Below are 17,780 nucleotides of genomic sequence, written 5' to 3'. Positions count from 1 at the left end.
ACCTGTATTTAATCATTATAGACTGCTATGCTCAGATAGTGCTAAATACTGTCATCCTTCAAAGTAAGTTCAAATTTCTTTTTAATATAATTTTGTGGGAATAAATTCTTATACAAGATATAACTGCTGGACAGCTAGGTTTATAGGCTTTTTAATCCAATCTTCCAAAGAGACAAAGTGAAAAGATTCCATTTTGTCGGGGAGGTGTCCTGGGGATCAAACTCATGACCTCGCACTTGCCAGGCAGGAGCTTGTGCCACTGAGCTAAACCCCCGGCCAATGGTTCCATTTAATATGACACCAAGAGATACAAAGTGAATCCAAAATCTATTTCAGAAAACACTGTCCTGGAAGAGTAAGAAGTTGGGATAACTTGATCTTAATATGTTCATCTATCATAATAATTAGGTTAGGGTAGAAAATAAAATACAGAGAATGGCATACCAGTGTCCATAGTCAATATGCTGCCGAATCAGAGTGTGGGGCTGAACAGTGCCATACAAATCCACTTTGGGCATATTTATGTCATCAATGAAATAAACCAGTTTTTTATTTCCTCCTGGACCATAGTTTCGACCAGCCTTTTTCTCTAGAGGTTTCTCAAGAATTCCTGAAATACATAATTTTGTCCATATACTTAGACAAGGTATACAGTGGTTACTTTTTCATATTCTTTGCCTCTTCTGTTGCTTCATCCATGGTTTAGGCATCACCTACCTATGGTTTAATACTAGAAATTTGTCTCTGGTCATCTTCTATGTCAGCCTCTCCTGATCTCTATCCTGTCACCAAAGGTCACTCCAAATCTCCTTTCTTTAGACCTCAATATATACACCCTGATCCCCAGACTGTCCACAGCCTCTGAGAGGAGCTCAGCATGACCCGTGTGCTGTCTTTCCCTGCACCCTGTGGCACTAGCAGCCTGTGCTGGTTCTGCCACAGCCTGGCCTTTCAGTCCTTCTCCATCATCCCTCAGGAGTGTGTAGAACAGCTGAACAAAGTCTCCCACACTTCTCGCCTTGGGCCATTGGAGCATAAAGCACAGCGTGTCAACTCTACATATGACCATGTATGTAGAGTTCTATTTCTCCATGGGGCCACACATCTGAGCATGGTGAGAAAAAAAAAAAAACCTGGACTGCGTGGCTCGGACATTCTAATGACTTATAAAAGGACTCTGAAAAGACAGTCCATTCCCTGGGGCTAAGAAACTGTCTCATTGCTGTTCCTCCAATGATGACCATGACAAATCAGCAAACACATGAATAACCAAATGAAAGAAGGAGAAGACAATGAATAAACACTTTTTTGAACAGCAAACCTGGAGGTTGGGCCAAAACCAAGTTTGCCTTTTTCTGAGCTCGTGTGACCACCATCTCTCTCCACACACAGACTACCTCTTTCATTTTGCTTGCTGAGCTCCTGCTTATGGGGTTCAAACACTTCCAGTCTGCCAGATGCAGACTCAGCTGGATCTTTCTTTTGGTCCCCTATCCATCCAACCAGTCAGTAAATGGTACCATCTAACATTTACGTCCCCAACTTGACACTTCCCTTTCTAGGATGATAGCCACCATTGTCCAAACTCAGCAGAACTCTTTCCCCGCCTCAGGGTCGTCCTCCCAAAACACAGCTCCCAGCTGGTCATTTCCTTGCTTCTGCCAATGCCTCACCACTTCCTAAGAAAATTCAGGCTCCTCAGCTTGTATCTCAGCCTTCTCTATAATTATGGTGCTGGCTGTGCCAGGTAGCCCAAGAGTCACCTAGCTTTGCAAACTAAAATTCCATGTTCCAGAAAACCTCTTGGTGTTAGGAAAACTAGACAGTGGTCACTCTACCTGCCCAACTCTCACTTAGCATTCCTGCCTTTCCTCTTCCATGTAACCATGGTGCTTCAGTTATCTCACAGATTCCGATCACGCAATGCATCCCATGATTTGCTCATTCATGTCTTTGCTTAAGATCACCCTTTTATCCTAAATCTTTTCTTTGCCTAATATGAACTCTTCTTTCTGAAATCCTTTCTTTCAGAGTACATTCTCAACTATGATTATTTCTATTCATCCCATTAATAACTACTCTCTAAGTCCAATTCATGGCTGGATCCCGTGTGTGTAAATAGGAGACGCACTTACTCTGCAGGGCTGCGGACGTTGTGTAGTAGTTGAAAGGCACCCGGGACACTATGAAATCCTCAGACAGACTCGCCAGTATATCACCAACAAGGACTGTTTTTCCCACTCCTGCATTTCCAACTAGCATGAGTGGCTTTCTTTTTTCAAGCAATAGTTCAATGAAATATCTAAGACGAATTGTCTCTGATGTGTGAACCAGAACTGTCTGGGGAAAAAAATGAAAGAAAACTTAGATATCGACACAATCTGAAACTTCCTATCTAACCCAACAGAGTCACCTTAGAACTGAGGTCCAAAGAATTCTCAGGCAAGTTAACATTTTACCTCTTTTGGTTTTGAGTTTTCACACCTTAAGGAGAGCAGCTGGGTAATGCCATCAAGTACCGTAGCATAACTGATTGATTTATATTTTCCAAGCCAATTACCACCCCTCAAGTCTCCCTGTTCCAGAATACCACCCCCTTTGTCTTACGCATGTAAGAGAATAGAGTGAATATATAAAAAGCTGTCTACCACCCTTCAGCAGCTGATAAAATATTTGAAAAATCAAGTCACCCACCAATGACAATTGTGAGCATCCCCTTGACCTGGTGAGGACAAACAGCACATCTATGGTAAATGATTCCAGGTGGGGACAGGTCAGTTTAGGGAGAAGCAGTAGCTTTTAAGTGGAATACAATTCAAAGCACATCTGAAACTGACTAGGCATTACCTTATTAAAAATAAAAGCCAATTTGTTATGTTTTGAAATTGGCTATTTATTCATGTATCATGAATTCATAGTCATATACCATTTCCCAAGAAATTTGACATGGCTCACAGGAGTACATTAAAATGAAGAATACAAAAGTGAAAATTAGACTCTTGGAACACAGATTAAAATATAAAGGCAGAATGAGAGGTAATAGATGCATCTTTTCAGGACACAGAATTTGGCACAATGTTCAAAAAAAAGAGTTGACAGGCTGGGTGCATTTCTTGGTGGTCAAACTTTAAAAGTAGGAAGATTTACTATTCATTGAGGTTGTTCAGAAGAAATACACATAAGCGTAGTGGGTATGGTTCTTTTTCACTTGGACAAAATATAGCAAACAAAGTGGAATACTTTCTGGATAATTCCAGATTTAATTCATGATATGCACATTTACTCCAGAGTCCATTTACTTCTGTGACACGCAGACCTCCTGACAGTTCCATGCCACATTAAACTGTCCAATCCTTTTTATTACATTTTAAATTAAGTTTATTCGTACATTTTTGGTATATGTAAAGAGAATACTCAGGGAATTTGCACCTGTATGTAGCTGATTAAACTTAGAGCTTCAATTTAGATTTTTCCTCTCCTTTCTTGCTCTAACTTGCCATCATTTGCTTTTTACTTGGGCTCTCAGCCATGTTAACACCAGTTACAGACACTTATGAGGGTGGAGGATGTGGTTTTGGGCTAAGCACGGGCGCACCCTGGCTCATTGCATAGACGGGTACTCAGAGTAAACTCAAGAGATCACTGTTATTTCTACCTCAGAGATAAAAACTGAGGATCAGAAAGCATAAGTGACTGGACCAGAAAGTGGTAGTGCTTGAACTCAAACCAAGTCTGTCTGCAGCTCGAGCTCTGACTTGTTTACTGCACAGGATGCGCTCCAGAGCACAAGCTCCAGAGCCAGCCAGCCAGCCATGGTTTCCACCCTGCTATCCTTGTATCAGATCACCCAAGATGTCTTGTTTAACAATTTGAAGCCTACTCCTGTAGAATCTCCATCAGTCCTGAGCAAACTAGGACCACTGCTCATTCTGTAGTTATCACCAGGGTAACTGTGCCACATCTGTCACTCTCTGTGTCTCTGTTTCTCTGTAAGTTAAAAGGGGCAGGAGTCCCTGCCTTATGAGATTGTTTTAAAAATTAATCCACATGAGACACTTAGGAAAGGGCCTGATGTATAATAATGAAATATTAACTATATGCAGTTATTATTACTGACTTACAGTGTTTCTTCTTTAGCATATACTGTAAATCAAATAACCACACTTAGTAGAATTGAGTGTAAAGTAAAACCACAAAGCCTTTATGGGTTCTCAGTTAAATAAAAGGTATTATTGATAAGGTGTGTCAGACTCATGACACTAGTGTTTAAGTCATCAGTGTTTCTTGGCTGAACATAAGTTCTCAGCTACCAACTGCTAAGATAAAATTGCTGAGGAGCTGAATTCAAGAGAGGGTAAATAAGAATTAAGACTTTAGAATATATGAAGCAGTTATAACAGACTTTACTGGCTGCTTCCTGTCACCTTTCTTACTTCTTCCTTTCTGGCAGAGTCCCCACCCAGATTGAGTCACCAGCTGCCATCAAGTCGCATGTGCTGAAGGCCAGGTCCCAGTGTAGCAGCCCTGGAAGGTGGTGGAAGCTTTGAGAGAGGTGGGGCCATTGTCATGGGCTCAAAGGGAATTGTCTCTCAATTGGATCACAGAGCACAGAGACAAGGATAAGAGCAAAGAAGGTTAAAGCACTTCTTGGATTCTATAGGATAGAATGATTAAGCCATCTGTTTGGCAGCATATACATTACCTTTCAAGAAAAGGGAAGAAAGGACCCAGAGACAATTTTGACATTAAAAAAAAAGAACTACCACTGCTGCCATGGGTCCAAAGGCACAGGCCTGGGAGCGCAGGCTGCCTCCGCAGCATCGGTCAGTGGTACCACTTTGATTTTAGTGCGCTGAAACATCACCACCCAGTGCCTCAGAGACAGAGCTGATATCCAAAGCACAGGTTTGGGGTCACCTCCTCAGACAGGGGACAATGTGGAAGGTCAGTGTATTGAGCCAAAGAGGATTATTTTCAGGTGCAAAATCCTAATTAAATTTTTTCTGCTAGATTTCAAACTTTTATACTTAGAACCTCTTTCCTCTTTCTGATTTCTCCCTTTGGAATAGAAAATCCCTATTCTATGTCTCTGCTACCATTGCATTTTTAAAAAAATTTTTATTTTGAAGAGAATAAAACCAAGGAAAAGAAAACAAAACCAATCAAAATAAACCAGTATAAGTGATACAGGACTTCAAAACCTTACAAAATCAACAATAGTTACCATAATGCCTTTTGTTGTTTTCAAAATAGCTACAGATACCTTTGGACATAGTAAAAAACTGAACATATTAGAATAGAAAAGAAACTAAAAACAAAACAATGAATGCAATAAAGGACTTCAAGTCAACAGTAAATCCAAAATTGCTACCATAATATGTCTTTCTATCCTTTATATAGTTGCTCATGCCATCAGATCTAACAGAAACAAAACAAAAGAGTAAAACCCAACCCAACAAAACAATGAAAATGATAAGGTTTCTAGGCAGGGATTGCTTTCTAGTGAGGCCTTGTTCTCCCCTTCCACAGTTCGTGAATGGAGCAGACTCACAGAGAGAGGCTTGGCTCTGGCTGTCCCCACTCTGGCAGTGGCCCATGCATGGCACTGGTTTCCAGGTAGGGATCACCTCCTGGTGAGGCCTGGTTTTGTCCCTCCACACTGTGTAAACAGCACTGACTCACTACTGTTGTATTTGGTAATGGTGATCAAACTCGTGACCTTGTGCTTGCCAGCAGGCACTTTGTCATGAGTTCAATTTATTACATCATTTTCGCCACTGAGCTAAATCTGCGACCTACCACTGTATTTTAAAGCAGGAGACCTCTCTGGTATTACAGATTACAGCTGGGAAGAACTGTGTGTGAGGTGGAACCAAGTCTTATCCACACCTAACTGAGATAATACTGGATGAGATTTGGGGCTTTGAATTGATGCTGGGATGAGTTGAGACTTCTGGACTCTTATGAGAGGTGAATGCAGTTTGCACATTAGAAGAATGTGAATTCTGAGGGCCCAAAGGGCAGACTCTTATCCTCTGAACTCTCTCTCTCAGAATTAATGCTGAAGCCTAAACCCAGAGTACCTTGAAACGTGACTGTGTGGGACATGGGCACTTTAAGAGGGGGGACAGTATGAAAAGCTGAATGAGTAAATAGGATCCAAAATGTACAATAGATACTGTGAATTGGGAAGAAACAGTTCAAAAGTGATAGAGGAAAGGGGAAAGGAAGGAAGGAAAAGGAAAAAAGAAAAATACATAAACAACACTGCTATTTCTCTTAGTTCATTGAAAAGAAAGGTTTGTGCTACTGTTTGGACAATATCTCATGCCTATATCTTGAAACCTGAGTAACCGCTTTGAAGATAATGATATGCAATATATTAATTATCATTACTCTCATATCTTATTTTGAAATTCTATTGTATTTTAAATTTAAAAAATCCTTAGCTGACCTTATCAAACAGAGAAAAGACTTAAATTTATGCAATTAGGGATGAAAAAGGTGATCTCACAACAGATTCTGCAAAAATCCAGAAGATCATTACTAATTACTTCGGGAACCCGTATTCTACTGAAATAGAAAACAGAGGAAATGGACAAATTCATATAAGTGTGTGTGTGTGTGTGTGTGTGTGTGTGTATGTGTGTGTATATATATATATATATATATATATGAATTGCCAAAACTGAATCAAGAAGATATAACAAATTCTGAATGCCCCATTGTCAGTCAATAAAATAAAAATGTAGTTAAAAATTTACCAATAAAGAAAGCCCAGGTCCTGATGGAGTCACCGCTGGATTTTATGAGAAATTTAGGGAAGATCTAATGCCCCTAATGGTGAAACACTTTAATAAAATTTAAAGAGAAGCAGTACTTCCAAACTTAATCCTGAAAGCAAGTATTACCCTAATACCAAAATGAGAAAAGAACTTAACCAAAAAGAAAAGTATAGGTCAACCTCTCTAATGAACACAGATACAAAAATCCTTGGTAAGATACTGGTAGTCAAAATTAGCAAATTATCAAGAAGTTTATATACCACGACCAATTAGGATTCATCCCAGGGATGCAGGGACAGTTCAACACATGCAAATCAATATGTGTAATATACAATATTAACAGAACCAAAGACAAAATTACATTATCATCTCAATAGATGCAGAGAAACATCTGACAAAGTCTAATACTCATTCATAATAAAATCCCTATAGAAAATTGGAATAGATGTTCTTTTTCTCAGTCTGATAAAAGCTATCTATGATAAATCAATAGCCTACATCATACTAAACAGTCAAAAATTGAAACCTTTCTTTCTAAAATCAAGAACAAGACAAGGATGTCCACTATAACCACTTCTATTCAATGTAGTTCTCAAAACATTAGCCAGAGCAATTAGATAATAAAGAGAAATAAAGGAACAAGGATAGGAAAGGAAGAAGTTAAATTATCATTCTTTGCAGATGGTATGAATTCTATCTACACAGAAAACCTCAAAAACTCCACCAAAAGACTTAATGACCAAATTCATTAGCATAGTTGTATACAAAATAAACACTCAAAAATCAATATTATTCCTGTGCACAACAGACTCACTGAGAAAGAAATTAGAGAAAGAACAACTTTCATGATAGCATCCAAAAAAATAAAATACTTAGGAATCAACCTAGCAAAGGATTTTATTTTACCTATACATTGAAAATTGTATTCTGGAAATGGAGATGGAAGAGTATATTAGAAAATGGAAAGATCCCTTGCTCATGAGTAGGAAGAACCAATATAGTGAAGATAGCCACGCTTCCAAAATTGTTAGAGAGATTTGATGCAATCCCAATTAAAATACTGTTAGTATATCTCACAAAACTAGAAGAAACATTCCTAAAATTCATTTGGAAAAAGAAGAGACCTAGAATAGCAAAGGCAACTCTGGGCAACAAAGGCAAGGCACAATCTTTTACTTGAAATTATACTACAAAGCTACTGTGATAAAAACAGCATGTTGCTGGCAAAAAGCAGACCTGAGGATCAACGGAACAGATCAGAACATTCAGAAACACACTTAGCCATCTTTATTTTTGACAAATGAGCCCAATCTGTTCACTGGAAGAAAAACAGTCTCTTTAATAAATGGTGCTAGAAAAACTGGCATTTCTCATGCCAAAGAATAAAACTAGGCCCATGTCTATCCCCATGCACTAAACTAAAATAGAAATAGATCGAAGATCTAAATATTAAAAATAGAAATGTTAAATCTGCTGAAAGAAAAAGTAGACAGAACTCTTGAAGACATAGGTATAGGCAAAGATTTCATGAATAAAAACCCAAAAACATAGGAAATAATACCAAGAATCAACAACCAGGACCTCATCCTATTAAAAAGTTTTACATAGCAACAGAAACGACCAACAGAGTACAAAGACAACCCACAGCTTGGTAAAAAATTTTAGCCAGTTGTCCCTCAGACAAAGGACTCGTATCTAGAATATACAGAGAACTGAAAAAAAATCAGACTCAATTTAAAGACCCAATTCAAAAATGTGCATTTGAGATGAATATCCACTTCTCAGATGAAGAAATGCAAATGACAAATAAATATGTGAAAAAATGTTTCACTGGTAATTTGAAAGACACTAATTCAAACAACACTGAGATTCTCTCTTACTCCAGAAAGGATGGCCATCATCGAGAAGGTAACCAATAACAAATACCAGCTGGGATGTGGGTAAAAGGAACCTTTTGGATATTGAGAAATTTTTTAAAAGGAAGAAGGAAATAGGGAGGGAGAAGGGCGAAAGGAAAGAAGTGAAAAGGAAGGATAAAATGGGAACAAAACTTTGAAATAAGATGGGGAAAAGGGTTGAAGGTTGGGGAGGGGATCGGGGGAAAAAAAACAGGAATCAATATATATCATAACAGGTACAAACTCCCTACAATAAGTATGATCATTATGTATATCTAAACTGTACCAATAAACTTAACAAAAAATTAAAAAGGAAAACTCAGCTCCACAATGAATCAGAATGACATGATATGAAGAAAGAGAATGAAAGGAAAGAAGACCAAAGCAGAATAGGACGGTCACGAATAACTCAGCCGACGACAATGTCAGTGCACAGTCTGCGAAGAGAAACTATGAAGAAAAGACAACAATTCATTTGGCTTCGTCAGTTAGCTGCCCAGGGAGTTTGAAACACATGAGTTCAGGAGATGAAACATTCATTTTATGGCTGACGGTAAAAGGAGTTCTATATGAAAAATGCTGCCGCGGGAATTTACATGAGACCAGAAAGAAGAATCACTGAATTACCAGAACATGCCTCCAAGTCTCACAAAACTTGCAAAGTTTCTAGGAAAATATAAAAGAAAGCTGCTACCATAGAATTAAGTTGAAATAAGTTTTTAAAAAGAAGGTTGCAAAAATGTAAGTCATTTTACTACACATTTCTACGGTTCAAATTATTTTCTCCTAGGGAAAATGCTACACACCCAGCATACCAACCCAACAACTTCTCTCTCTGAGCTGTCACAGAAGGGCTCACATCAGCACGCGGTGCTGGAATGCTGCTGCTCCCCACACCTACCTGTAGAGGAGCATCTGGATCCATAGTAAACTGGGGGATCTTGTCAGCCCAAGGCAAGAATTTCTTAGTTTTGTGGTCCAGGTAATAATCAAAGATTGTTCCCTGGGATGGAAATTTCACCACTTTCATCTCTTTATGCCACCACCGACTAAAGTCGGCTTGATAATCAGAAAGCTGAGGAGAACAAGAGAAATATTTATTGCAGACTTAACGGTAATTTTGGAAATACACAAAGCCCTTCCAAATCCTGCTTAACCCAGTATTCACAGTGCACAGAGTCAAAATCAGGTATGGAAGTGTTGCACCAAGAAACAGAACTAGACATTATTGTAATGAGTGACACTATCATAGATCCATGCAGACTTGTGCCTTAAAGCCATGAGGTACAGATTTAGTGGAATAATCATCCCAAGAAGCAAGGTAAAGTCAGAGGAACCTCAGGGTACCCCTTAGTTATTCACTCTGAGAGTCAGTTGTCATACAAATTACTATGCTGGGTTCCACAACATGATGGTAATAAAAAAAAATAGGTGTTGATTTCTACCAATTTTTGTATAAATTCATGGCAAAATAAGAAAAATTAAGACAACAGAGTACTTTAAAAATACAGTCCCGAGTTTATAGCCTCTTTGGCCTTTTTGTTAAAATATCTTTTCTTTAAAATTATGGCAATAGCAAGTAGTACTTCTGCTAAATTCCTTTATTTAAAAGACTAAATGCTGGCAAATGCATTATTACCAAAAAGCACTACTAAAGCATTGCTGGGCTTTACCAGCCTAAATCTTGGGATTCCTGCCAGAAGAAGGGAGGCAGGAAGGAGGCATGGGCTCGCTTCCCACCAGGAAACAGGAGCAGTGCAGCTGAAAACACAGGACCGACTCTGGACTCTCGTCCTGTGGAGGTTGAGGGGGCAGCAATCAGGTGATCTGGACTAGGAGTGCTGGTTTTCTGTAATGATAGGTATGTGGCCTTATTCCTAGATTAGAGGTTAGAAAATAAAACAGAAAGGTAGCTGTGTACCAATAACAATCAAAACCACTGTAAATCCTTAGGATTACCTAACTGAGGGTCTCATATCCATGGGATAGCCTGGCCTTGGTGAATTTTGGTCAAATCTAAAAACACTGTATGTCCAGTGCCTTTATCAATTGTGCCCTTTATCTAAGACCATGACTCCTATACCCTGAAGAAACGTTTTTTGCAGTGATGTCCGTGTGTCCATGGATTATGGCTCACTTCCAGCCCTAGACTGGTCACACAGGATAGAGACAGGCAGGGACGGCCACAGGCAAGGAATGTGAGCAGTACGAGTACAGAAGGCACCTGCCATTGTTAGGCTCATTTAAGTTTTTCAGATGGGCAGCATGTAACATTTTATCACTGCAAAATCTAGTCTTAAGGCACATCAAGCTGGCTTGAAATAATTCACAGACTGTTACTGACCAGGCACCATTCTCTGTAGCAGTGTACATATGACTCCATATCAAAATACACTTCTAACAATTACGTCAGTAAAATTATAAACATCTTGATACTTCAATTCATTTAAATAAAATGCAGAAGAAAACAAGCAGGGTCTCAGCCCTTGCAGGGTCTGTGGGGAAGGCACAGGGATGTGTGATGGAAGGAAAAGCAAAGCTAATAAATGCAGAAGTAGTTAAGTCCCTTGAACACAAACCCAACTACGTGCAGGAGCAGCGGGGCGGGCTTAACCGAATGTTTGGTCTTTCCAGACCAGGGGAGCGCTGGTGAACTCCTGTGGCATATGAAGAGCCCAAAGCATCTTGTGTGACAGGTAACAGCACTTAATGTGCCCAGCCAACTGACGGCTGGTTAGCCTGAGCTCACTCCTTATCTGCTTCAGTAACATCCCAGTGCCATGGTCTCTCTCTTGGGAATGCTTGTCTTTAGAGTCCTTTGGGAAGTGCAAAGATGATAATGGTAATGTTGGCTACTTATTGTGGAAAGGGTGTGTAGGAGCAGAAAAAAAGCAAGAACCTGTTTGTTAAAACAACTGAGCCAAGGAAATTGCAAGGCTGAGGGAAAATGTCCTAGGAGGGAGGGTAGAGCTCATCAGGAGGGGTAAGATCTCAGCTGTCCACAGCCCTGCTGACATACAGATCTGCAGGAGGAGAAAAAGTGAAGAGCATCGAAAAGCAAACCACAGGGGAAGTGGAGTCTTGCTAGTCTCTGTGAAGGTGAAATCCCCACACGGGTATACTCCGCCTTCGAGAAAACCACATGACATGTCCCAGCAGCACTGAGAGGCACTTCTGAGAGGCACTTGCAGACTAGAGAAAAAAATTCAGCTTCTCACAAGGGTTGAAATGAGATCTAGGAGACCAAGTGAATTCCAAACTTATTTATAGATGGGAGTTATGGTAACAGTGACAAGAAGCAAAATCAGCCCACAGGTTACATCAGCCATTAATTTTGGAAGTAACATGGAGTTAAACCAACATGGGTCAGCCTTGGCTGTGATGCTGTCTTCTGTAAATCCCACAGAATGTCTCAGGAAGCCAGGAAAGCGTATGTTATCTGTTATTAACGTAAGCACTCAGGGTACTAGGTGAGCACAGTGACCATGAGAGATTCTGAGGTCACACAAAAGATGTGGCCTCTGGAGAGACCAACTAGGGTGGGAATCCTTCACTGCCAGCTCATCAGAGGGGCCATGGGCAAGGTACTTTACTGCTCTGAGCTCGCACTCCCTCTACCTGCACCACAAGTGAAGAATTATGATAAAAATCATATGAAAAAGATCTACATTAGAGGCAGATGGTAGAAATGAGACCTGCACATTGCTTGCAGTGTGATGAATCTTAAGCAGTATCAGTGTGTGTGTGTGTGTGTGTGTGTGTGTGTGTGTGTGTGTGTGTGTGTGTGTGTGTGTCTCATGTTTCCCACAGGAAATGAGAAGCCACGCAAAGGCTATGGAGAAATGTTGGACATATCACAGTTTACTTTGAGCGGAAAGAAAGACCAACAAAGAGAAACTGGTCCAGGGTTGACCACAGCTCACAAGTGCTGACCCTGGTACTGATTATGGAAACTGAACAGGGGGGAGAGTGACAGGAGAGCACATTTGAAGGTTACTATATGTTATAGTCTGAATTGTTCCCTCCCACTTTACATATAGAAGCCCTAAAGGCCCACGTGAAAATATCTGGAGATGAAGTGTCAGGTTTTCATGATGTCATGATGGAGGGACCCTCATGATGGAGAAGTGTCCTGGTAAGAAGAGACACAGAGCACTTTCTCTGTTACATGAGAACACAGTGAGAACTTTTAAGGACAGGAAGAGAGTCCCCACCAGAACCCAACCATTGTGGGACCCTGATCTTGGACTTTCAGTTTCTAGCAGCATAAGTAATAAACTTCAGTTTTGTAAACAGGATTTATTATGACAGCTGAGATGACATTATTCAGGTTCAGGGGAATCGAAAGATGATTTGCTCCTGAATTAAGGTTATAGGGATGAGGAGGCGAAGGGGATTACTGAACAGCTACTTTGTAAGTGAAACTGAATGACTGAGATTATAAGATAAAGAAACAGAAATGTTTCTAGGGTTACTGGAAAAAACATAGCACTGAAGAGAAAAAAGTAAAAGTACAAAAGAGGAGCAAATGTGGGGGTAAGGCAGTGTTATGTGCCAGGACACAGAGGTGAGGGCCCGAAGCAGGCACAAACACAGATCCTGGAGTCAGAAAGGCAAGGCGGGCTGAAGGCTATCAGCCATGAGCCTGGACAGGACTGACTGCATAACGCAGAGGTTCAGGAGAAAACAGGGCGAGTTGTAAAGATTTACAGTGACTAAGAAAACAGTATGAATGTTTACTTACTACTATGAATGTTTAAATTAGGAAAAACATCATAGTAGAAGGCATATTACGATAATAAAAGGATCAGTGTGTTAAGAGCAAAGAAATATTTTGAGGTGGATTAATGGCAATGTGCTTTTCATTGCAATAAACTTTTAAATTTAAACATTTACTGAAATGTTTGTTCACACCTTGAACAGTAATCCCTCCTCCACAAATAAAAGTGGTTTTCTAACCCTCACTCAGCATACCTGATCCTGCAGCAGGGTGCCTCCGAATGCCCAAATACAGGCAAAGACAAAATAGACTTCATAAACTTCTTTTGGGCTGTCAGAAGGCACATTTTCAGGAGTCAACAAACAGTCTAAGAGAGCACAGACAGTCTGAAGAGAAACAAATAGCAATCCAGTTAGGGCAGTGGTACTGCAATAGTTCAGTAGGTTCAGAGGAGTTTATAGCGCCACTTATCCTTCAGAGATTGTATGATTTTCAAAATTCTAACTGTTACATTATTGCACTGTGTATCTAAGTCAATAGTGGAATTTTTTTTTTGTCTTTTTCATTTTTATCAGTACCAGGGATTGAACTCACGACTGCCTGCTTGTAAGGCAGGCGCTTATGCCGCTGAGCTAAATCCCCAGCCCCAATAGTGGAATTTTTCAATCAACTAACTATCGTCTATATAATAAGCTATTCAAAATAAACTTAAATGATTCACTCATAACTATTGGATAATTCAGAAATGCACGTAATACATAAAAATAAAATAGAAATCCATAGTTGCTCTTTTCACAGTTGGAAATAATACTGACATGGCATTCTACAATCTACTTTCCTACTCAGGAATATACTGAAGATGTCTTTCCTCATCCTTACCACTGGGAATGGCTTAAGTATCAGTTGGATGGACAGGCATTTATTGAACTATTTCCCTCCTGGGACACCAGGAAACCCACTTCCCAGGGCAGCCATCTCCTCCACCTGTTGTCATAAATTTAGAACATTAGACTTTTTGGACAGAAGATTAAATTTAACCTTGGAAGAAATACTCTCAAAATTTGTTCTTCATAGCCTCACTCAGCATACCTGTCCAGGTGAAACAGTAGCGTTTTCATTGGTGCTAAGCATTAGCCAAGTTCAGGAAAAGCCTGTCAGTTCCGAGGGGAACATAGCTGCAGGAGGGGCCTTTACCATATGGGATAATAACCATAATGAACAGATTTGGAGGCAAGTTCCCTAATGTACAAAAATGGCTGTCACTAATTAGCACTGTCACAGACCCTTGACCCAAGACATCCTTGCCCCAGTTTTTGGAGGCAGCAATAGAAGTTTGTCATGGCCGCGCAGAGTGCCACGCACACATGCTATAGTGTGTGTCCCTTTCTTTTCCAGGCAAGAAAGACGGGGAACTAGTTTTCATGTAAATAGCTGAGCACTTGTTATATTTTAAAAATCTCTTACATTGTGCCATGTTTGCCAATTAGAATTAATCTTTTAAGAAAACCAATTTTTCATTAGGAAAAATAGTATAAAACCTGAAAGCTTTGCTATTTCTGAGTAAAAATGTGTTGCTTACAATTAACACAAAAAAGACTAAAGAGACTCAAGGTGAGATTTAGGAAAACATTTTCTTTACTAAGTCTTAGGATTGTATTTTTCTTGCAAACACAGTACTGGATCACATTTTGAGCTCTGTGTCAGCAATTAATACAAATTATATTTAATGCACACTCAGAGTTATTATACCTTATTGAATATTTTATATACTGGAAAACAGACGCATTAATTTTTTTAGAGATAGAAATGTTAAATTAGTCTTTCTATTCATTTTTAAAATCCAATTTCTATACTCATAAGCAACCACGGAAAACAGACTATAAAGGAACAACCTAAAAGGAGCTAAGGATGAAATACTATTTCTGAAAACTACAGAAGGAAGAAATGAGGGCAAAAGTCATAATAATTCCTAATGACCTATTTTCACACTACTTTTGAATGAAAAAGTTCACACCACAGAGAATCACACAAATATACAAGTCAACTTGAGAAAGAACACGATCATGCTTTTTGCAAGTATTACACCAGAGGAAGTCTAATTAGGCTAACCACATAATTAATTCATTATGAATAAATTCAGACCTGCTTTCAGAAATAAATTATACCTCAGATAATTACTGTTGAATACTATCGTTTACTTAATTGGTGTGTGAATTATCCAAAAACTTGAACTTTCCCTTCTTATTATGCTTGCAACTATTTCTAATTTAGCTTCAAACAAATTTGGTAACATAGTAACTTAACAGTAACAAAGTACTTAGAAACCAATTTTGTTCCCACAGGAATTTTAAAAAAAGGTTTGAAATTGTAAACCTGTTGTGAATTTGATACGTGTACAGGCTGGGGACAGTTTTTCCTCGTGCTGAGATTAGGAACACAACCTTCATTTCTGTGCACTGTGAATTATTTTCATTTGCTTCCATGACAACAAATCATATATTCCCTTTACTATTACCAGCTGTCTCACAATGAAGATCAGAAAAAAAAAAAAAAAAAACCCTGGAATATTATGAACTCTTTATGCTGACTGACATCTCTTTAAGAATGTCTTTGGGAGGGGAAGTCTGTGGGTGGGGACCCCTAAAGGAAGAATTCAGATGCTTTTCTCCTGCCACCTGACCAGCATCTTTAATTGCACAGATTCATTTATTCCGAAAACATACTGGGTACCTTTTCTGGGCAGGTTATATAGGCTCTAGAAAAGTAATACGGCTGTTCCAACTTTGTTTTTCTAATTTTGCTAATAGACTTGGGAGGAATCTGATTCAATAAATGTGAATTTGGTACCTACTATGAGCTTAGAACTACATACATTTCTCTGGCTGGACAATGAGTAAGTAAGTCATGGCTCTGGCCCTGTAGCTGAGTCTTGGAGAAAGAGACCAGAGCTGAAATGACAACACAGTGTGATAGTATGCTGTTGATAGGGGCTTGCAAAAAGCTTCAGGGAACCCAAGGGGCCGGTACAGGAGGGTCAGAGCAACCTAACATTCAGAATGCTTTCTGTCTTCTTGAGGAAGTAGAAACTTTGTCTTGGTCCAGCTTCCATAGGACTAGAATGTCGCATGGTACATTTGGTGACAAACCTGTACCAGGCTGTTTTCTGGAATAGGGGTGATGGTTTTAAAGCTGGTCCTCAGCTTATCCAAACATGCAGGAATGTATTTATCAAAAAGAATAGTTAAATTGGCCTTTTCTGATTGATGCCGCCTTCTGTCTATCCAACTGGCCACATACCTGAAAAGGAACACAGAAAAGCTTTTACTGAGCACAAGGCTTAAAAAGCAGAATTTCACCATGTCCACAGCTCCTCCTGCAACACAGCTTGGGGCAACACTTCACGGACACATTCAGTGCATTCACTTCATTTCTCAAATGCAAGTACTTTTAAATGGCTCTGTAAAAACTTGTTTTAATGGCCATTTTTACCTTAATGAAAAGAATGTAAAAGAAACTCCTAATAGCACTTAGAAGCCAAACATAATAGAGAGTAAGTAGGCCATTACTGAGCATTTAGAAGGAAGTATGGTATGTCATTTCCTAAGGAATGGAAACTATTTTCATGGTGGAGGCCTTATTTATGAAAACAGCTTGGAATCTTTCTTGATTAATCTTGGCATCGATTATTTAGTAATGAGAAGTCAATTATACATAAAGAGGAAAAAATTCCATAGGAGTTTTAAATTCCCTCCTGTTCCACTGGACTCAGTGTAATGCCAATTTGATGGCTGATAATGTGCTTCTTATAAAGGGCTCAGAAATGGTTATCTCAGGTTTTGATATATACATATGTACAGATATATATGTCAGCTGTTTCATGAGGTTCTCTGTGTGTGTGTGTGTATATATATATATATATATATACACACACACACACACACATATCTGAAGCTTATACATAATCCCATATGTACTATATATATCTGGAACATATATTAATTTTGACACATTAACTATCTCTCATTTCTTAAAGTACTTATCAATGATACAAAGCAAAGCCTGACTTCATGGTATCCATACTAGTCTCTAGGGTGAAACTAAAAGATACTAAGTGAAAAAAGAATCTTGCACCAAGGTCTGATGAAGCAGGAATCAGTGGTAATAAATACAATTGGCAGCCAGCATAGAAGCAGTGTGATCACAGATTTATCACAGATATACTTTGCTTTAAAACAAACTAGATTTTGCATTTTGAATATCAGAAGAAATTAAAGCTGTCACTAAAATGATGTCACTAAAAAGCGCCCTTTGCTTTTCATAAGATGTCACTATAGGGTTTTATTAAATAGTCAGCAACTTCACATTGCTAGATTTGCC

At 39.1% G+C, this 17,780-nt stretch overlaps 1 protein-coding gene across 6 annotated transcripts in view; it reads right to left on the bottom strand.

Moving 5' to 3' along the window:
• Window positions 1–17,780, bottom strand: part of Dnah11 (dynein axonemal heavy chain 11) — a 298,369-nt gene that overhangs the window by 138,142 nt on the left and 142,447 nt on the right. For all 6 annotated transcript variants that reach the window (XM_063239334.1, XM_063239325.1, XM_013152435.3 and 3 more), the window contains exons 43-47: window positions 16,550–16,700; window positions 13,658–13,789; window positions 9,585–9,758; window positions 2,136–2,340; window positions 445–610 (exon numbers count right to left, since the gene is read on the bottom strand). In XM_063239334.1, the coding sequence (XP_063095404.1) occupies window positions 445–610; window positions 2,136–2,340; window positions 9,585–9,758; window positions 13,658–13,789; window positions 16,550–16,700 (828 nt within the window). The remainder of the gene's footprint in view (window positions 1–444; window positions 611–2,135; window positions 2,341–9,584; window positions 9,759–13,657; window positions 13,790–16,549; window positions 16,701–17,780) is intronic.

The sequence above is a fragment of the Cavia porcellus genome, unplaced genomic scaffold, assembly GCF_034190915.1.
Source record: "Cavia porcellus strain 051 isolate PalLab524CR breed Dunkin Hartley unplaced genomic scaffold, mCavPor4.1 scaffold_2, whole genome shotgun sequence".
NCBI classification, from domain to species: Eukaryota; Metazoa; Chordata; class Mammalia; order Rodentia; family Caviidae; genus Cavia; species Cavia porcellus.
Note: the sequence above shows the minus strand (reverse complement) of the source record. Positions and strands in the feature narration are given on the sequence as shown.